Source organism: Acanthaster planci, linkage group LG09 (assembly GCF_054643075.1).
Source record: "Acanthaster planci isolate LZ-2023a linkage group LG09, COTS_SCS, whole genome shotgun sequence".
NCBI classification, from domain to species: Eukaryota; Metazoa; Echinodermata; class Asteroidea; order Valvatida; family Acanthasteridae; genus Acanthaster; species Acanthaster planci.
In genome coordinates, this window is record NC_141785.1 from 17,199,953 (window position 1) to 17,221,044 (window position 21,092).

A 21,092-nucleotide genomic window follows, 5' to 3' on the forward strand; every position below is an offset into this window, starting at 1 on the left:
CCCGGGGGGGGGGGCGCAGAAGCACAAGGTACTACGGAGGCTCATACATCTCAAATCATGTCATTTAAATGAAAAGTTCAGCAAATTTGCATTATGCTGTGAACCTCCACTCGATTTATTGAAACTAAAAACCAGATGTTTTTCAAAACACAAAATTAAAATATTTCTGTTACATATATGCCATTTCTGGAAAACAGAAGTAATATTTAGCACATTTGTAATTAGATACGTTTTGTACATTGATCTCGCTACATCTCTCTTTGATATTTGATAAAACCCCATCAAGTCAAATTATTCCATCTTATAAATCAGGAACACGTTGCCTCGGCTGTCCTTTCTTCCAGAGGTGCAAGTAGAGTTTTTCTAACTATTTCTGGAAGACTGAATATTTTCTGAGTCGCACTTCTCACATTTGAAGTAGGCATGAGTGAAAGTATCAGGCATGACTGTATACAGAGACCACAAAATGACATAAAGCTACTGACACATTCATCTTTCAAGAAATATATTCGTAAATTAAAACTTTGTCAAAACTTCACAGAAGACAGTTCAAACTTGCTGGGATGGATGTGAAGGCGGACCTGCCACATGCTGCACCACAACAGTATTCTTGCGATTGGTGCCTTGTCTAAATGAGAATCCACAGCCACAGCCAAAAAGTGCTTCAAACGCGGCTACATATAAGAAAACATTAGTTTCAGGTGTGCCACAAACATCCATCTTTTGTCACTTTTCTCAAGCGCTCGAGTGGAGCATTCTATGCTTAAGAAGTTAATGCATGATGCACTGGAAATTTGACAGATCAGTGCAATGTACATCACAGTCAAGGAATATCATCCAGCTGAAACTTGCTTAAGCTAGGCAAAATTTGTATTCATCTAAATTTGTGGTTGACACTAAGACTCTGTGAAAATGACCCCATCATGAACAGAAGAGCAAGTCTTTCTTGAAATCATGCATACTGTTGAAGAGTAATTAGAAGAAAACAAAGAGTTTCTACTCTCTCACATTCTAACATCTACAGACTAGGTAACCAATAAACTGAAATGCATCTTTCAAAAGTAAAAAAATAATGACATAAAGTCCTTGTTTCACGTGTGATGATGCAATAGATATCAAACAGAAAAATGAAACTTTTAAATGATTGGCAATTGCGGATATTGTTCCAAAAGATTAAAAGCTCACACCGACAGTTCCTGAAGTTCCTCTGGCTCAATAGAGAGTACCGAAGTGACTACTCCATGCGCACAATTATGTGTGTAAAGATATCAGAGCGTAAACCAAGATGTGTGCGTACTCCATTCGTTTACACTTGCACTTTCTAGTTCAAAATGACATCACACTTTGGTACTCTATACCGGTACACCTCCTCCAGAGGTACACATAGCCATAGCTTTAGCCATAGCCATAGCCAGTCATTCAGACTCAGCCACAGCCGATGACAAAACCAGCTTTGGCAAAAACAAGACAGGATGCCAACTGAGAAGCTACTAAAAATCCTAAGGGATCTGTCCTCATCAGAGTTGGTGGTTCCTTTAATATCAGTGAAGTCCACAACACAGCGTCTTCAAAGGCATCGTACATATTTTTAGCCTACACAGAACAGCCTTCAGTGTTCATTTTTCCCAACCAAAATGTAAAACTTAGAATTGAAATAAAGTAAAGAAATGTATCTGATAAAATGAATTATAATTAGTAAAAGAAATTAAATGAGGGTCGTCATGTACATGTATTAACTGTGTGGTTTTTCTTTCTGACTTCTGAAGAAAAAAAACAACACTCAGACCTACAAATAACAACTTCCTTCTTAAGCTTGTGTTTTACATGCAATCGGGTAGGAATGTTGATTACGAAGGAGTGTATAGATATAAACTTGAACAATATACGATATCTACAAAAAATAATACAAGATATCTAAGAGATATGGATGTATGTTCCAGCTTTGTATATATTAATATCTGGTTTCTGGCAATACAAATGAGATGACTCATTGAGACACTGAATGTATAATTTTGAGCAAGTATTGACATGTCCATATGATTTTTTAGAGGGGGTCTGCAATCACATAGAGAGAATATCCTGAATACGTGACAGCCACAACCAATCAGAAGCCAAATAACCGACAAAACTTTGCTTTAAATAAATAACTAATTTCAGAGTAGCAATCATAGGGACACATGCCTATACTGTACAGCATCACTATACTACAATGAGGAGAACTTTTTCTAGATTGAATAATAAATTCACTGTTCACAGAGTGCTCCTTTAAACCCCAAGTACAGCGGTTAGGTGTGTGATTTGATTATGTCAGCAAACTTAAGAAATGTCATTAAAGGGACACTCCGCTTCTCGATGACACCTGCTTTAACAGCTGTTAACAGGATATCCAAAATGCAGCATTTTCAACAAAATTTACACTCTCTTTCAATCACAATTTATGACAATATTTAGTCTAAATTCTCTATCCTGACCCTACTTCCAGCCCAAATTTTCAACTCAAATGAGTAAACAGCTTTCATTAGACCAAATCTAATCGGGACAGTATTGGAGAAAAATGGTTTTCAAAGTTATTCCATTCCACATAATACTGCATAATTTTAATTCAATCATTACTTTTGCCACTTGGCAATACATACAGCATACAGCATTGAGCACCGTTTCTGCATTTTGGTAAAAACCACTTGCAAAGACTTTTTGGATGAAGAAATTTGTGCGCTTATGCGTACAAAGTTATCAATTCGAAGGCAGATTGTAAGAGGAAAAATTGAGCAGATAGCTTATCTTAAGAGATTTTCTAACTTTTAAAAAGAAGGTTTTTGTCTCTGGAGTTGTTAAGTAATATCCCATCCTCTACTAAAACTCTCCATAATTCTGACATTTGCATGTTAAACGACCCATTAAAAGACAAGGGTTAAAGTTTGATCACTAACTTTCCTTCCCTGGTCAACAACAGTAACTAAGTCATTCGGAAATATCGAAAAAAAAATTATAAACTAAAAGTCTCATGTTATTATTGCTGAAAGCATCTCACCAGTTACAGACTTTTTACGCCTGCCAAAATAACATGATAAATAAACCTTTTGATTTAATGGAATCATATTAATTGTCTGTTTGTACTATTATCACATGATCCTGTATTACAAGAAGATCAATGATTGGTAAAAAATTAATAGATATAAAACACGCTAATTTTACTTTACACTTGAAGGCCAATGGTTACTCAAGTTTAAGTCGTGTGAAAGTAGTCATCCAATCTGATGTTTCTTTAGAAGTTTCATTAGCATAAGTTGACCAACTGGCTTGCAGCAGCCATGTTCATGCAACAATTGCAACTCTTTCACACAGTGCTTCAAATCACATGATAAAAGTAACCAATTAGAATTCGCATGAGCTCTCTACACATGTGCAGATGACCATTTAATTAGCCAATGATTGTCAGCTCCTTTTCAGCTGGTGACTAGCTATCATCCAATCAGGTGATTCTTTTGATTGCACTCAACTGACCAGTCAGTTTAGATTATGTTTATTCCTCGGATTCATGCAGCCAGTTGTACATTATAAAGTCTTTTTTTTTTCTTTCAGGTTTGTCATGAAAGAGCATTCAGCCAATCCAGTACATCAGTCTATGTTACACAATGCACACTGACCAATCAGCATCCAAGTTATCTGAATCCGGCTCGTGTAATTGGCTCAGAGGTGTCCATTGCCTCCACAGTTGAGGAAGTTGGTGATTTGGTATTGACAAGGTCCTCATCAAATGCAAACTGTGTACATGGTGTCTTCATGGGGCTACTGCAGGGGAAGCAAGGGCACAGGCCAGGACCGCAAATAAATTTGGCAAAGTAAACAAGCAACAAAGCAGAACGAGCCAAAGCGGGAAGAGAGAACAATGCAAAATGGAAAAAAACAATAACCGTGGATTGGGGTAATACAACCTGGTGATGTACAAGTTCAAACCAAATGAGATTATGTGTTGTAAAAACTTTCATTTCCATAAGATCGCAGGAACCCAGAAATGTCTCTCTCATCTAAGTGACAAAAGTGTTCCAAATGTTGACAGAAAGCACTTCAATGCTATTCCTACCACATGTGCCAATGCACAGGTGCATTCACTTATAAATGTACATATTGGTGTACCCTTGCGTGCACATCACAAAAGAGAATTTTTCACACATCCTCCCTCCCATATGCACGGACAGATCAGTGTGCTTGTTATCCTTGTTGAAATTTTTTAAATATTCAAATGTTTTTTTCAGGCTTCTCAGTAATCCCAGGTACTCAAATGAACAGTACACAGGCAAGGCATCACCCCAGGGTTTTTAAATTGGTATGTGCCAGAATCACAGAATTTGACATAATGAGCCTTAAACGGTAAACCAACTGGGAAACATGTATGTGTCCTGTCAAGAGTTCATTTACCTGATGGGCGTGTGAGGACTCTGTCCCGTTATCTTGCGAGGTGACCTTGCTTTTACTACGTGAGGTCTTTGCATGCTCTCCAACACAGAGGGCGCTATGTACGTAAAACCCTGAAATCAGCAAGTCAAGAAGGAAAAACCAAGACTTTACTTTTTTTCTGGGAAAAGAAAAGGGAATTAGAGTGTAGAAATTTTCAAATGCCAAATGAATACAATCAGAAAAATTTCATGTGCTCAACTCAAGTATTACGTTTGCTTCAAGTGTCTATGAATTGACAGGTATTAAATGGGTAAACTGATTATTTACAGGCAATTTTGTCGGTATGCTGTAAATTGAGTGTTGAGATTGATTGGTCACATATTGAACAGTTGTTACTCACAAGAAAGATCTGATCCATGCTCTCACTAAGCATGGAGTCATCAGGACTGTCCACTGGTGGCTCTTTAGTAAACTTGGTGTCAAACTGGCTGACGTCTTCATCATTGGCCTGTCAAGGAATCGCATGATAAAAAGCTCCATTTCAAGGGCCTTCAGTTTGTTTCCTAATTGAACAATTTTTCTGCCATTCTAATGCTGTTAAAAAATAATGCAACAAATGTTGAATACGGGTTGCTGTCCTACAAGCTAGTTTACTGGCAAGCTGCTCAAGGGAAAAACGAGGGGCCTCTGAACACGGGACCATGCAACATTACCTTTGTGCCTCACAAGGTGAATTCCATTACCCTTAGTGTGAGGTTCGATTCCTCTCCTCATCATTCTGATCAGACACACCACACTGGTCAATAATCTTCCCTTCTAATCACAGTAATACCAAGCTAAAGGCAAAAAATTTGACTAGCATCGTGTACCAAGAAATGTACATAAACAAAACATTCCATGAGTGATTTGTTTCCTGTGCAATCAGCAGACGCAGTTAACAAGTCCAAATGTCCTGTATATTGATCCAAGTAACCTTTACATCTGTACAACATCTTTCTCCAAGTTGAAAGCCTTGCTTCTTGATGCAACCTACCAGTAAAGGTTTAAAGGGAGGCTCTACTTTGGATGCCAGGACGTCATTCCAATTGACATGTCTGAAGAAGCTGTGCTCTTTGATTTTCTTAGCATCCTCTGGACCACTTCCAAGCCTTGATACCACAGTCCTCTTTAGTAACTGTGACAAAAAGATCATAATTATGACCTTATTCAACGAGGGTAAAATTCCCCAACAAAACACTTGATGTAGGACTATTCTGAAAGAAACCTACCTTCATTAAAGTTTTGGATAATTTTTCCGATTTCTCTAGACTTCCAGATATCCAAAATGATAAAAAACACACACAATACACGTTGGATAATCATTTTTCTGAACAACTTTCTTACATCAAATGCAACAATCAGATTTATGACACATAAAAAGGATTCTGAAGTAGCATATCATTATCGATAATATAACCAGAAATATACAATTACCAAGCATGTACATGTACACGATTAGTTCATTTTGTTTGATTGCATGATTTCAAACTAAACATCGTTAAAGATGTAACGCTTACCCTTCTGAGAAGATCTCTAGCATCGTGAGTTAGATATGGAGGTAGGTTAAGCTTGCCTTTCAAAATCTAGACGGGAAACAAATTGATCAAAAAGTAAATATCCATAAATGTAAAACTGCAAGTATAAAATTTAAACGATTGGCAAGGAATCTAAATATCGTCTCTCTTTGTCTTTTCATTTCTCTTTGCTAGCACCTTGACTCGCTAGTAATGCCGCTATATAAACTCAGTTATTATTCATTTTTGTTACTAAACCCCTTCCAGTCCGACATGCAAGCTTTCTCTAGGTGAACATGTCATGCCGTCAGATGCTGCACCAGGAATGTACAGCACACTGAGCCCGCTAATTCACTGAAGATGTTGAGTCCAAGTGTGTGGAACCTGAAGGGCTCTAAGTCACAATTTGTGGATACAAACTCTAAACCAAGTGAGAAATTTGAATGAGGCATATAACAGTAAAGAAATTCACTTGTAGCATAAGAAAGATTTTAGTTTCTACCATTTTTAAAACTAAAGGTTCAAACTTTCAGAAAATCCAAATCTGGGTAAAAATTTAAGGAAGTTTGCCCAAAACTGCTTTTCCACTTGAAAGTGTTCCTTACCTTATCGATAGTTTTTTTCCTATTCTCTGCTGTAAAAGGTGGCTGTGGGCAAAGATCATAAAAAATGAAAATACTGATTGCTGGTGGTAAAACTGAGAAAGTAGGTCTCTCCAAACACAACTTTTGAAAGTAATTTAGGTGAGACAGGATATGTTGAATAAGGTCTGAGATCCTGACTTACCCCTCCAGTGAGCATATCATACATTAGGGCACCCAGACTCCACCAGTCTACTGCCTTGCCGTGACCACTCCTTGTTAAAATCTCTGGAGCCCTGTGGAACACCACCACAATATGAAAGAAAAGTTTTTGCTGCAATTCTTAATGAGATGGTTCACACAACATGTCATACAGCCTTTAGAATGTCAGATTAATGTCAGATTAATGTCCAAAACAAGCAATTTTGTCTGCGGCCACGGTTATTCACTGTGACACGTTAATGGCAAAAGCCACAGCCATGACCACAGGACAGCTTATTTGAGCATGGCTGAAGACTATTATGAGTCTGCCAGTGCATTTACTCTGTGATATGTGTTACTGCTAGGCATACTACTTACATGTATTCTATGGTGCCACAGAAAGTGTGTGTCATGGAACCTTCTTCGAGTGACTCCTTGCATAATCCAAAGTCAGTTAGAACAACGTGACCTGAGAAAAAAAGGGCACGGTTAATCACTGAACTTCTATAGACCAAGTGAAATTTGTCAACACTAAAAGAAAACGTTGGAGGAAAAGTCCTAACTGCTACACTGATACAGATGAAGAAGTTGAAACTTCGTGACGCTAGCACAACTGTTGTGACCACTTGAACACTGGTCAGAGAGCTCAGTCTCCTTTGACTGTCAAGGTGATTAAATTGGTGAAGGGTACTGCATTTGTAAGAGAGGAGTCTCCTGATGTGGATTGGCAGTAGCTTATTTCAGCACAATATTACATATTGTTAAAAGATGGAAGAATGCTGACAGGTGGCAGGGCAGTACATGTTTTGTTGCATACATAGGGACCTACCTTGTTTATTCAACATGATGTTTTCAGGCTTGAGATCTCTGTAGACGATTCCCTGCTTGTGTAGATGCTCAAGTGCACAGGTTATCTCAGACAAGTAAAAACTGTCGACAGAAATGTGCACAGAGAAAACTACGGATAACCATTAAACTCTATGGTTTCAATAACCCATCTGGAATCTCCCCATTATCAACATGTCACTCACTGAATGGCACGTTCTGACTTACATTTACACTGACACTGGCTGGGAATTTTTACTCTGGTAGTTTCATGATCAAAAGGTTGAATGCAATTTTACAGTTGAAAATAAAGTTAATATCAGGAACAAAATTGAGGTTCATCGTCTTGAATTCTAAATTTTGTAGAAAAAGTAAACACTATTCAGGCATTTTGTTATGAAGTTACATTTATCCTCTCTGTGTCTTAAAAGCCACCTTTATTGTCAGATATAAACCAGCTTTGCTTGACATTTTACTTCATGATACTTAAAATTAAAACTCATGCTTACCATGCTGTGTCCTCCATGAAAATTCCTTCTCGTTCCAAATGCATAAAAAGTTCCCCACCTGCACGAATTAAAAAAAAAAGCACAAATGATTTGGCTTGGTCACTATAGTTCTGGTTACTCACAAGACGAAAGGATCAGAAACAAATTAAATCTAAATAACAAGTCTGTTGATAAAAATTGATATAAATCTGCAATCAAGATATTAAATACCTGAAAACAGTGAAGGTGATTTCCTTTCATTATATTCAGACATATTTGCACATAAAGATTAAAATGTGTGGTACTGCATTTTAACTTTTACAATCTGATGAAAACAAAGGACATTTGTGTTGAATAAAGTCCTCTGAAGAGGTCTTACCACATAAATACTCTAAAATGAGGTATAGTTTCCCGCCTGTCTGGAAGGCATAGTGAAGCTTCACGATAAATGGGTGCCTGACTGCTTCAAGGATATTCCTTTCAGCTTTGGTATGTGCAGTATCTTTCTGGTTCCTGACAATAACAGCCTGAAACAAAAAGAGAAGAATGAAAGCAACATTGTCTATTTCCTGAAATTCTGATCAACACGTGAACCAGAGTTGTGGGTTTCAAGTTTTTTTGGAAGCAAAATTATTCAGAACAGGAAATTTATAAATTGCCAAGCCAGATTTCATATGTGAAATCAGGGACTGAAAGATGAAACAGGAATTAAACATTATTAAAAACCTCACCTGATTCTACATAATTTGAGATTGACATGTACGCAATAAGTTGGAGGACAAGCTTAGGCAAGCGGAAAAGTGTTGGTTTTAGTTATCAAATATCAGTGATCAGTTTTCACATATTTTTTGTTTTTGTAACTTAAAGGTTGAAGGTTTAGAGGGAGAAGAAAGTACACTCTTTGGAGAGAGGTTAGCCAGTTATTTAGAACTGTGTAGATTGGAATAGCACGTTGGGCTGTTAAGAAAAAATTAAACTCCTTGCACATGTATATATGTACATGTATAATCAGATCCCAATGTCATGATACCAAGTAGGCCCATATGGCTCTCATTGAATTTACATGTTCTTGTATGCCTTTAGTACGAATCAGGAGAGTACCAGTGAAACACGATACACAGGGCATGGCACTTTTGTTGGTAACCTGGTTTTGACTCAGTAAACATTGCCTGTGCTCAGCATGCAGGTCAGCTGGAGCACAGCACTTCACTGACTTTGGGTGCCGGATAGAATGAATGCAACGAGTACAGCACGTTGTATTGTGAGGTCTGACCAACTATGGTGACATAATCCACACTCAGACACAAACAGCTGTCTGGAATGAAATGTTAATTAAACAAAATTCATCTGCACACCGAATTATTCAAAATATTCTAAAAATGCAATAGCATATTCAAAGGGCTCCAATGGCAGACAAGACTCCATGCACGTTTATATCTATGACACATGTACATTCAGCAGTAGGTAATGGTATGCTTGAAATTAAATCAGGTAGAAGAAGTCAAGCGACAGAATGACACCAACCCCCCTGCAAAAAAAAAAACTCTTCACGTCTACACCTTATTCATAGGGAATCCATTTCTGATCATGTTCACCAAATCTACCTTTTTTGTATTATCTGTCAAACGGGATGGTGCCAGACTCTTCCAGGTTCCAAACCTCACTTTTTTTTCATTTAATGTGGCTAAATATAATTAATCACAACTTTTAAATTAATCATCAGCACCATATACAGATACCAAATTTTCAAAATGCAAAAGTGTAATCCTGCCACGTGATACGGAATTACCAATCATACGTGTCAACAAAAACACATTTGAACCCAACGAGTTGAAATTTATTGTAACAAAAGTTGCCTGTAAAAAGTCAGTGTGTATTTTCATTTTAATGTGCTTTTCGATGTCTAGATCCATAAACAAGGCCCTACATACAGGAACTAATGTCATTCACGCTACATAAATGACACTAATTGTAATGAAGTTTTGTTTTGCTTTCATTTATACTCAGGACCCCCCCATATACAAAGTTAACTTCGCTTTCAGTCCAATATGGCTGACTTGTGTATATGGCCAATTACTTGTATCAAGACAGAAGGAAATTCAGTTCACCTTTTTTAAGACCTTCATGGCAAAGATCTTTCCAGGATCAGTACCAGCAATCTTCCTGACCTGGAAAACCTGTTAATTTAAAAATGTAAGAAAAGAAATATTTTGGCACATTGCAATATATCCACAGATCTCTTTCACGTTTTCCTATTACAAGTATTGAACAAATTTCATTTTGTGGGGGAGGATTAATGTGCGCAGAAGGGCAACTCAAAGTTGCAAGGAGGCATTTTCAAAAATTAAGGAAGCCTACAAGCTTCATTTTTCAAGTGTACTTGTATTAACATTGAGTCATTTTTCTCTGTAATCAGTCCCTCAAATGAATCCAGTTTTTTAAATCGTGAAACTAAAAGCACAACAGTTTCACAAGTGCGTGACCTTGATTTGGTGTCAAGACAAATGTCAATCCTAACTGTACAAGGAGTGGCGCTATTATAAGAATACAACTCACATCCTGTGGTCGGGGTCTATACGGGGGTCAACTCACACCATGGACTATTTAGACACTTATGACATGCTTCAGTTTAAAACCAATTAAAAAACCCTGGACGCAGTACAACCAGTCCACTCAAGCACTAAACATCGTTTCCGTAATGAGATCACCACCTGTTCAAATTTCTATAGGCATTCATCTGACTAACTCTTATCATTTCACAAGCTTTCATGCCACCTATTTGCAAACTATCAATTCAAAATGCAAGAGGATTCCTTGTGAGAATGACGGCTTCAGCAGAGTACTGGCTACTTGATCCTCTTAAATTAATGCACATGTATACAACAGGTTCATGCTACATGAAGCAGCACAGTGCCACAGAAATTACACATGCTGCTGCAATGCACTGATTATTCAGTATTACAGAACTTCGTTTAATCATGGTGGTCAACTATTTTTACATGCATCATAGAGTCGTAATGCTGAAATGCAGATTGGAATAAGTACATGTATGTACATTAATGTAAAAGTATGTAAAATTCACCGAGTAAATATGTTACTGATATGTGAGCCTTACTTGTAAATATGAACAAAGAATTATTACTCGACTGTGAGATACCCATTTATTTTCTCGCTACGCTGACTATTTAAAGTGATAACATTCACAGCCTGGTTTTACAATAAATGCGACAGAATGTATGCAGACCTGCCCTTGTCTACATCACAGTTTGTTTTTTGCCTACAAAAGGCAGGTAAACTATGGCTCAGGCCATCAGTAAAGAAATGAGAGAAATAACTTGAAAACAAAGTGTCAACCATCAAAACATCAAATAGTACATGTTACCACCAAATACAAAATGAAAATATATCTCTTTTTATAAGTAATGGGGTATTATGCATTCTGAAGCAAAAGCTGACACCAACCAAGGGTGATATTTCTGTCTATGAAGAGGAGAGAATGTCAAGCAGATCTATTTGTGAATCTGGACAGTTAAGTGCAACCATTATTGATTTCGTTCGGTGTTACTCAGTTGCTAGAATGGGGTGTACCACAAGAGATTATAAATAAATGACAAAGCAACCTAAAAATAAAGTTAATTATGCTTCCATGTCCATTTGCACAATAACACAGGACGTTCAAAATAGCCGACATGGTGTCTAAATTCGCAAATATATCCATACATTCATTTGGCAAAACCTTTGCTTGCAAACAGCGGAGCACAACCTCGGTGTAAACTCAGCCAATTTGGGGAGTGGCATTGAAAATTCATGAGGGATTCAGGATGAAGTAAAAATTCAAAAGGCGGAATCCATTAATCATTTACCATTTCAAAAATATCAACACTGAAAGCACTGTTTACATGTAGCGTGTCAGTTGATATTTTGCTGTTTTCTTTACCTTTCCGTAGCCACCTTTGCCCAAGACTTTCAAGAGTTGAAAGTGCTCTGGTCCAACCCGCTCATTGTGGGGGTTGACGGTGTGCTCAGACAGTGCAAGCTGCTCTATGTCTTCGTCCCTGCAAAATGTGAATGACCACAGGCAAACAGATCATAAATAAATGAGTAGTGTTACAAAAGCAATATGAAACTAGTGTGTTTTTTGTAGATCAGCCAATTAACTGATCACGGTCCAATAGTGACAAAGTAAACACTGCACATGAATTCGCTAAAATGAGCACCTTGTGTAAACATTCTGTTTCACCGGATTATCGTTAACGAAGGACTCTGCAGTATTTTACAAATGTCACTAACGCAGACCCATACACCCACACATCCACACTTTTTCCCTAAAAGCTGACAATAAACGAAATTGGAAGAGAATATGAAGAAATCAGTAAGGTTGGAGCAACATTTATAAATCAATCCGCTTGCGCCCCATCTGCCCAGCGGCAGAGCATGTGATTCTTTCAACATGAAAAATTGTTGCTCATTTAAAACTCATTAAGAAACACTTTATGCATAAATTTAGATTTTTACATTCCTGTGGTAATATACGTTTGAGTAAACACAGGGTTCCTACACCTAAAGAACAATGACATTCCTTGACTTTTCCATGACTGAATTACGAAAATCCATGACCCAATAATGCGATTCCTTGGACTGTTCGGACTTTTAAAGTACAAATACAATCCTGCATTTTATGCACTTATTTCTGACCAAAGAAATCATAAACAGCCTTTGAAAAATTTCATGCCTTTAGACTTTTCTATGACTTTAGTCATTTTTACAAAATTCCATGACTTTTCCAGGCCTGGAAAATGAAATTGAAGTCCATGACTTTTTCATGACTTTTCCAGGCCGAGGGAGCCCTGTAAACACTTGTTGAAAAAGGAATACACATCTTAAGGCTTGTGTCGGAGTTGGTGCAGTGTGAATTTCATAAAACAGAAGTTTTTACTCCAAATGGGGAAGTGTCAGAGACATCATAGGACCATCACAATACCAACACAAGATCTGCCTGAATTCAAGTCACAAGCTTTTTGATTGAGCTGCAACAAAAGCATTCCTTTGTCACTGTTCATGCTGTTACTGGTACTTATGACTGGCCTCGTATGGTTTTGTGACGGCCTTAACTAAAATGCTACTTTAACCCTAACCCTACATAATACTACAGATTACTACTTGTAGTAAAATGTAGTAATCAGTGCTGCCGCTTGTAAGAGGACATGACCGCATTGTTCTCTGAAGCTATACAATAAAATAAAATAGATAAGACAATGTACCATACAGTGATGTGGCACTATGAATGCATGGCTTTATTGTTCTCTGTGCAAGTAACAATGGAAGGAACCTAGCCAGAAGTAGTAATTTGTAGCACTAGGTCCTTCAGGCTCAGGCTATTACTTAGTATTTTGTAGTACTGAGTACTGTAAGCCAAACAATATGCTTGGCGGTTAGGGTTAACTTGGGGTTGGGAAATGTTTTATTACCTATAGTTACAGCAGTTAAAGTTTTTTTGTGCGTGTGGTTTACTGAAGTTTAATCTTAATCCATTCCACATCTGCCAAAAACCCAGGACATAATTTTACTCAAATTTGCTGGATTGAGGACTACAGACCCTTAGCTAGCCAATTTAAACTAGCTAGAAGTCCTCATAATTTGGTGGAAAAAATCACTGGGAAACTGTGACATGTTTCACTTTGACAGCCTCTTAAAAATCAGCTGCAAATTTGAGGGAGAAGATGAAAGAATACAATGAGCATACGTACTCATCAGGAACGGAGCCCGAGCTGGCTGTGAGGTACTGCTCCTGAGTATAAATCAAAACAGACAATTGATTAGTAATCAATTAGTAATCAATCATCTTCAAACTCAAATAAACAGAACACTGTGCCAGAGATAGTACTGGTACCATGATAGCCGTTTGTGAGGCAATACAGCTAACACATGTTCCATTACGACAGATGAGATGGCCTGTTTAAAACAGAGCTTGGGTAACTTGCAAAGAAGCACTATGAAAATGCATGAGGTTACATTACTTTATGGATGATGTTTAGTTGTTTAATGTCCATGACTAATCTATAACTGTTAACTGGATAATTATTGTTGCGGTAATGAGGATGGACAATCATAATTCACGACAGTGATTATGGTTATACACTGATGTTTATGAAATGTGACTCTGAGGAATACAATGGTAATGGTTGTTCTAAGCCCATAATGAAAACAATGAAGATAATGATAACGGTGATCAAAGCAGCTGATACTTTTTAATGATAGGGATGTTGATGATGAAGATTAAGTTAAACTTTGACTATGCACATAATTCAATGTGACTTAATTATGATGATGATTTCGACAAAAATGGAAACGTGAATGGGGAAGACTTGATCCTGATCTGTCATGTCTTTGGCCACAATAAAACTACAGTGAAATAGGGCCTAAGCCTCTTCCTTAAAACGGAAAGTGTTCCCCAATGTCCATGACAGTATAGTTGCCAGGTCCCCAATTTTGCCACCTTTTATCAAGTCTGACTGATTTTCACAGTAGGCCTAGGCCAAGTGAAGTGGCAAAATAACGGACCTGGTGCCTAGGAGTAGGATCCCTTTATCATCATGGATGTTTAATAGGCCTAGACGACATCACTGGACACCCACTGCACAAACCTTTTGGCCTTACTGTATAGAAAATTCCAAGTGTTTTCTAAATAGGCCTTAATCATGTTAACCCTAACCCCTAAGGGTGTATGTAAATCGTATTGAAATTGGATGATTTGGGAGGGTTAATCGGTAATGTTTTGGCTAAATAGGGCCTAAATGCTTTAATATTTCCAAATGGTGAATTTAACTTTTTAGGACATGACATGTTGAGTGATGGTGCAGGGGATTATTGGTCATGTTGGTGATGTACGTGTACATGATGCATATGTACGGAACTCTTTCCCCACGACGGATATGTAGGTGTAAGCATGACGTACATGTAGGGCTAAGCTGACTACTGAACATGCGAAACCACCATACAGCTATACCCACCTCCACAGCATCATCGTCGGAGACGTTTTCTTGATGGTTGGTCAGCTGTTGAGCTCCCGGCTCGTTGAGCTCGAAGTCGAAAACTGCGGCCATCATGACCGTGAAATGGGTCTACCTAGAGCGCCGATTCATGGAAAAAAGACAAGGGCAAACAGTGGATTTATTAAACCGATGATCTGATGATGTCTTTGGAAAATCTGTCACGGTTTCTCCGAAGTTTGACATTGTGCGGGGGCAATCCCACGTAGGCCGGTAGGCATACATGTACATGTACATATGTACGCACAAGTACGGGTGTACTTGATCGACTTGTGCAGTTATTTCGCACTCTGCATGATTCAACATTATCACCCGGCGAATTTCTAGCAAATATTAACGTATAGTTCATGCACACACCAAAGGCATTTTTACCAGCAAGTATGATCACATTATATTCTACACTAGATGCAACAGACATAAACCGTAATCGATTTTAATCGCTGGGTTTCGTTTTCAATCTGCTAAACCGATATCTTTCATACTGCATTTTATTCATTTTTTCACCAAGTATCCGTTTCTATTTTCATTAGAAAATGGCGCGACTTCCGGGCCCAAGTGTACGTGAAGGGGTTGTATGTCGCTGACGGGTGGTACGGTGGCTTAGGAAAGCCAATACAGGTAGATGGCTCTCTGCAACCGGGCATTTATGATTCGTTGCTTTGTTCTGTTGCACCTTGTGGTGCCAACGTCTGGAAAGTTGATGATCAATGGCTAAAAAACATCGACCCAAAACTTGTACACAAATAAGAAATTCAATTTAGAAAGTTTAGCTTCTCTAATTGTGTACAGATAAGAAAGGGCGATTTCCATACAAGTGAAACAAGCTTACAGAGAATCCATTCTCAGTCAATAACATATCATATTACATGACATTTATTTACAAAACATATTTACATCAACAAAATAACTGATAGAATCTACCCTTAAAACTTTTATCTGAATTTTTGGCCACGCTTGTTCTGCATGACTAATTTTTCCAAGGACATGAAGAGCAATGTAAGTACCATACAACTGGATCCCCAGTTCTCAACATTCGTGTCAAACCTGTTTATGAGATATTTGCTTTCTTTGCATAAATGCCGTTTTATTTTAATATCATAACATGTTGTATAACCAAAGATTACTTACTTGAAAACTTTCATACAGAGGTAACAAGTTTCTTTTTTTAAAAACCCAACAGGGGCTGCCTAATCTACCAGCTTATATCAAGAGTTGTGACTTAATATTAGGTTATTTCACGGTGATTGAAGCCCATGGAATCTTAATGGAGTCCAAATCAGAAAATTTCAACAGAAACCACAGAAGAGCTAACTGAAGCTATGGATTAAGTCTACAGCTCCTTCACTTCAAGAATCTTTGATGGTGTAGTCTCGATCCTCAAGTTTACAGTCCTCTTATACCTGAGATATCTTTGGTTGTAACACATATGCAGATCTCAGTACAGGTGCCTTGGATATCTTGGGTCATGAGCCCCGAGCTGGATCACGAGAGGGTGCAATTTTCCCAGCAACGGAGGCCCCCTTGGTAGTAACTGCGCATCGCTGGTTTACAAATGACTATGAAGTGAGCACTCCCGACTAAACTGGCTTTTTACAGCAACTGATAAGGGGTAGTCCTGCTCAGGGCGGACACAGCCCACCGTCGTGCATCCAGAATGTTCTAAAACTACAGGACTGGCGGCTGAGATACAAGTCCACAGTTCCTACACTTCAAGAATCTTTTATGGTGATGCAGTCTTTTCAAGCCTTATTGCCCTGTTATTTGGGTATCAATGGAAGTCACGAACCTTCATTCAGTGACCTGGATATCCCATTTACATCACAAAATTCAGATCTGATAAATGCAACATACTATCATCTTACCACAAGACTTTCAACCAAGCAGGTGAATTGTTTGGAATGTTTCAGATTCAAAAGTTATGTCACACATGTTCAGATCTCAAGACACAAGATGTCATGTGCAGAGACCGCTTGTGGCTATCATGCTATTCACAGTACATGTCTGAGGAATATAGCTCAAGTAGGAGTGAAGTAATGAGAGGTTGGACTGCATCCAAGGTTTTAAAATTCAGAGTTTATAGAAAAGTTCAGTCTATGTAGTCAAAATCTTCCGGTATGCCGAAGTGTTTATCTATCGTCTTCTCCTCCATGGAAAATTTCTTTTTGCACCAGGATTTGATGGTGAAGATGTTGTCTGCAAAACAAACAATAAGTCAGGAAAAAATTAGTTCACAGGACAATACTCAACTAGAACAATCAGAATTGAAACTGGCTTGAAAAAAGGTCAATTCAGAATAAGATTCAAATTGTAACTTCAAAGCAAAACAAAAAATGTTATCTTATCGAGAATCCTTCTTTAATAAATAGCCCTCACCCAAACAACACTGAAAATAAGACCAAAAAATGCAGTTTTAATTTACTAAAACTTATTTCTGCGAGGGTATATCAGCTCATCTTTTCATCAGTCAAGCCTTCCCACCTGTCCATCGATTGGCTGCCTCCCTGGCCACCAAGGTTTGTTTCTTGACCTCTTCTAAGACCTCAGGGTCACATTCTCGATATTTCTCCAGCTCTGCCTTCAGCCTGGAGTTCTCCTGTTCCTGCACGGCCAGTGTCTTCATGAGCTCTATCCTGTCATCCTGTAAAACAGTTTCAGGTACATGTGCAAAGAAAGGAGAGTTGAGGTTAAAGATACACACTAAAGCCTAGCTGGATTGTGTAAATAAGATAAAGAATCCAAGAAAAATGTAAATATCAAGGATCTAAGATCAGACATGATCAAGGATCAAACACAAATGTATCAACGATCAAGAATTAAAAATAGCATTAAAATGAGTACAGATCACAGATAAAATCAAATCAAAATAAGCATAAAGGACAAGATTAAGTAAGAAAAAATCACGGATCAAGCACACAGGAAATCCTTGCATATTTGCTTTACACTACCTTCCTCATCCACGATTTCCGTAAATTACAGAGGGGCATAATAATACACTCTTGCACCCTGCTAGGTGTACTTTTACAAGACTTTCTTGTGGAACGTAGGACTTACAGTATTCTCTTTCCCTATGGTAGCCTTGGTGATGAGCTTCTTTGTTGCTGCTCTTTTCTTCTCACTTCCCTCCAGGGCTGTGGTCAGATCATCAAGCTTTCTCTTTCTCTGTAACAAAAGACGTTATGAGGAAGACAGCTCTACTGTAAGGTGTACCACCAACTTAATTGAAAATCACTAATAAGAAACAAAAGAAAGAACGAAAGAATCAGGGTTTTGGTGTTTTAGTACGGACCTATCCAGCAAGCTTTTTATTCAGTAGAGAGTTGTTTCTTAGGTCGCATTCAAGTCAGGATTCCACCAAGGCAGTGGCTGCGTCTGCTGTCAGTGCCTTCCTGCATATTTCCAATGGACAGAGACCTACACCCAGCAAACAGATTCAGATGCAGCCTTATTTTGCGAGTTACTGCATAACTGCCATGAGAGTTAGCTATCAAGCGTTTCCAGACTTTGTTATGGAGTGGGGCGAGGGGGGGGGATATACCAACGGTGCTATCAAGGGGGACGCTTTCACAACAAATCGCACTACACTCATGAACCAGGTTGCTGGCAGATTGTGGGCGTGGTGTGGTTCGTTGTGATAACAGCCTCCAGCAGAAGAAGGCTGTATCAGGCACATTTATGATGCCCTTCATCAACCCTAGACTACAACCAGTGGGGCATACGTACTGAAGCATCATCCACAATAATAAAAGCCTCAAGTCACATTCAGGCATCACATGTTCAACTCACGGCATTGCTGGCTTTACTTGGGAAAGCCCAGAAATAGTTGGATGTTCCTATTCGGTCAGAGTCCACCATTCCATCATCGACCAAACTCTGCACCACATCCTTCACTGACATGGAGGCTTTCATAAAGGAACAGAAAGAGGCAACTTGGAGCACAGGAATGCAATGCATAACATTTTACCAAATATCAGTATTTTAGGACTTGACCGAACAATATGCATAGACTAACACGTTCCATTCCAGTACTGCAGTCAAAGCCATCCCAAGTCTTTTCCCAAGGCCATTCACAAGTAACAAGGCGAGTAATGACAAAGGAATATTCTTACCACAGTCCATGGTAATACGTGTAGCTTAGGACATGACGCAATGCCTTGTGATAGACTGTACCACACTTGATCAATTAACCACTGTTACAGGTGGATTTTAAAACTCACTTATGCCCTTTGTCTTTGGTGCAATTTTCTCCAACTCCTTCAACTGAAAAACGTCTTTCTGTAGGATGAACAAAAAGAAATGTGAATTTGGGATAACTGTGTGCTGCACATGTACAACCCACAGAATAGCTTCTCAACTTTTGCTTTTTTTCTAGTCAGGGCACGTTGGAATCCCTCCAGTGGATATCCCAAAAAGAAACTTAACTTCAAATACTAGGTTAATTCAATGTCCTGCTCACAACACTGGATTACATTCTACTTAACACACCTAGACTTTCTAGAAATGCCTCATTTTAATTCCGTGGGTTACCCTTTCAAAGAAGATCTCCATCATCTTTTGTCTCTTCTCCTCCAAGCTGAGTCCTCGCTTTTTTGACTTTTGGAGGAAAAAACAGAAGTGTGTTAAATGCGCTGCGGTTTCCCCCATTCCCCGTCCATGGCCCCAGTCCATGCAACTTACACCAGAAAACCACACCTAAGTGGCAAACTATGTTTGTGACCAGGGCTTTAAAAATGATGTGACAAAACTGGCCTTGATATTAACTTAGACTAAACTGTCTTACTTATGATCTTGTGCATTGCCCCCAGAACAATGGTGTTCGTTGTCTGCCACTCCCCTGGACAACAAACTCTACAGTTCTGGGGGTAGGCAATGAGTGTATGACAGCCAATGGTCAAAATACAAACCAGTGTGGAGTGAAATCTTTGAAAGTACGCAAATTTTGAACTGGCACTCACAATTTTTAAATTTTGCACAACCACAGATTTTGTCACTAAAATTGCGCACAGCGATAAAAATCGTGCGGTACATAAATCACAGGCAACAGTCATACGTAAGAGACTGACATCAACTACGCTTTGCACGAATTTAAGCGTCAGGTCCATTGTCAGGTTTGTTTTTGAAATATTGCACATGATTTGTGCTACATGTAAAATGTGGCATGTATATGTACTTATGGGGCACAGTTACACGCTGGCTGGCCGTGACATGTTGGATGAAATTTTGCCCATTAGTTTTAAGATTTTTGATGAATAAGAGCTATTAAATTCCCCTGTTGACATTTAATTTGAACTTAACTTCCCTCCAAAAAACCTTTAGAGAAAATGTAAAATTTGCACACTTTCAAAGATTGCACTCAACACTAGCATTTCACAACTTTCCAGTGTTCTCAACAGGCATGATCACGATAGCCTAAGCCTGGGCCAAGGCCAGCAACACATTCAGTCTTACTTACATGACATCCACAAATTTTAATTCTCCTCATGAACTGATGATACATGGATAAGTTTAAACTTTAAGAGGATGATATGAATATGATACATTATGATGATCATGATGATGTGGGACCTACAGAATGACGGAGAGTATGAACCTTATAAAGCATGATTCTACCTCCATGTATAAAGATGTCCATGATCATGATCATGAGGACATCGCAAGGCCCTTCGGGTTTCGTTTGAAATTCTTCCCCGTCAGTCACCTCTTTTATGAATTGTTTCCCAATGTAAAATAAAAGTCTTATTTACCATGGTGCTACTGTGTTGACTATCTGCAGAGCCACACAAAATCTAGAAACAACTTGTGATTCTGTTTCCCACACCACACTCCTATCCTGCGAGCTAGTAGCAGCAACCACGGAGGAATGCAGCAAAACCAGCGCAGCCTGTCTGCGGCCGGCCTGCCTTAAGGCCTTACAAATTACGCGCGCCCCCACTTGAGCTCTCTCAGTTTAATATAAACATCTGAAAATATATAATAAAATAAAACTGCGCATTTTACAAA

General features: G+C 38.5%; 3 protein-coding genes across 5 annotated transcripts in view; 1 reads left to right on the forward strand and 2 right to left on the reverse strand.

The window, feature by feature from the left end:
- The window catches only part of LOC110978718 (sperm axonemal maintenance protein CFAP97D1-like), a 105,411-nt gene that overhangs the window by 30,835 nt on the left and 53,484 nt on the right, over nucleotides 1–21,092 (forward strand). The gene's annotated exons all lie outside the window — the stretch shown is intronic.
- Nucleotides 92–15,377, reverse strand: LOC147798239 (ribosomal protein S6 kinase beta-1-like). 2 transcript variants are annotated; one of them, XM_087140595.1, is made up of 15 exons: nucleotides 15,057–15,377; nucleotides 13,794–13,834; nucleotides 11,984–12,101; nucleotides 10,155–10,223; nucleotides 8,426–8,573; nucleotides 8,068–8,125; nucleotides 7,563–7,663; nucleotides 7,112–7,202; nucleotides 6,738–6,828; nucleotides 6,557–6,598; nucleotides 5,955–6,020; nucleotides 5,432–5,572; nucleotides 4,799–4,906; nucleotides 4,420–4,529; nucleotides 92–3,789 (listed from the first exon to the last, which is right to left on the reverse strand). In XM_087140595.1, exons 1-15 carry the CDS (start codon nucleotides 15,150–15,152, stop codon nucleotides 3,663–3,665), a joined length of 1,407 nt encoding a protein of 468 aa, XP_086996721.1. In that variant the 5' UTR covers nucleotides 15,153–15,377; the 3' UTR covers nucleotides 92–3,662. The 2 variants fall into 2 exon arrangements, with proteins under 2 accessions (XP_086996721.1, XP_086996720.1); XM_087140594.1 differs by having other exon boundaries at nucleotides 92–3,792; nucleotides 15,057–15,376.
- mnd1 (meiotic nuclear divisions 1) lies at nucleotides 15,935–21,004 on the reverse strand. Of its 2 annotated transcripts, XM_022254813.2 has the most exons (7): nucleotides 20,837–21,004; nucleotides 19,620–19,685; nucleotides 19,310–19,367; nucleotides 18,879–18,994; nucleotides 18,147–18,254; nucleotides 17,574–17,733; nucleotides 15,935–17,288 (listed from the first exon to the last, which is right to left on the reverse strand). In XM_022254813.2, the coding sequence occupies exons 1-7, from the start codon at nucleotides 20,837–20,839 to the stop codon at nucleotides 17,182–17,184; spliced, it is 618 nt and encodes a 205-aa protein (XP_022110505.2). In that variant the 5' UTR covers nucleotides 20,840–21,004; the 3' UTR covers nucleotides 15,935–17,181. The 2 variants fall into 2 exon arrangements, with proteins under 2 accessions (XP_022110505.2, XP_022110506.2); XM_022254814.2 differs by lacking the exon at nucleotides 19,620–19,685.

What these genes read in the sequence shown, in the direction of transcription:
- LOC147798239 (XM_087140594.1), bottom strand. Translation starts at nt 15,152, where the DNA reads ATGATGGCCGCAGTTTTCGACTTCGAGCTCAACGAGCCGGGAGCTCAA. An exon ending in TTCATGGAGGACACAGCATG is followed by an intron (nt 7,664 to 8,067) that starts GTAAGCATGAGT and finishes TTCTGTCGACAG; the next exon opens with TTTTTACTTGTCTGAGATAA. An exon ending in AGTCCTCACACGCCCATCAG is followed by an intron (nt 3,793 to 4,419) that starts GTAAATGAACTC and finishes CTTCCCCTGCAG; the next exon opens with TAGCCCCATGAAGACACCAT.
- mnd1 (XM_022254813.2), bottom strand. An exon ending in TGGAGATCTTCTTTGAAAGG is followed by an intron (nt 19,368 to 19,619) that starts GTAACCCACGGA and finishes TTCATCCTACAG; the next exon opens with AAAGACGTTTTTCAGTTGAA. An exon ending in CAAGTAAAGCCAGCAATGCC is followed by an intron (nt 18,255 to 18,878) that starts GTGAGTTGAACA and finishes CTTTTGTTACAG; the next exon opens with AGAAAGAGAAAGCTTGATGA.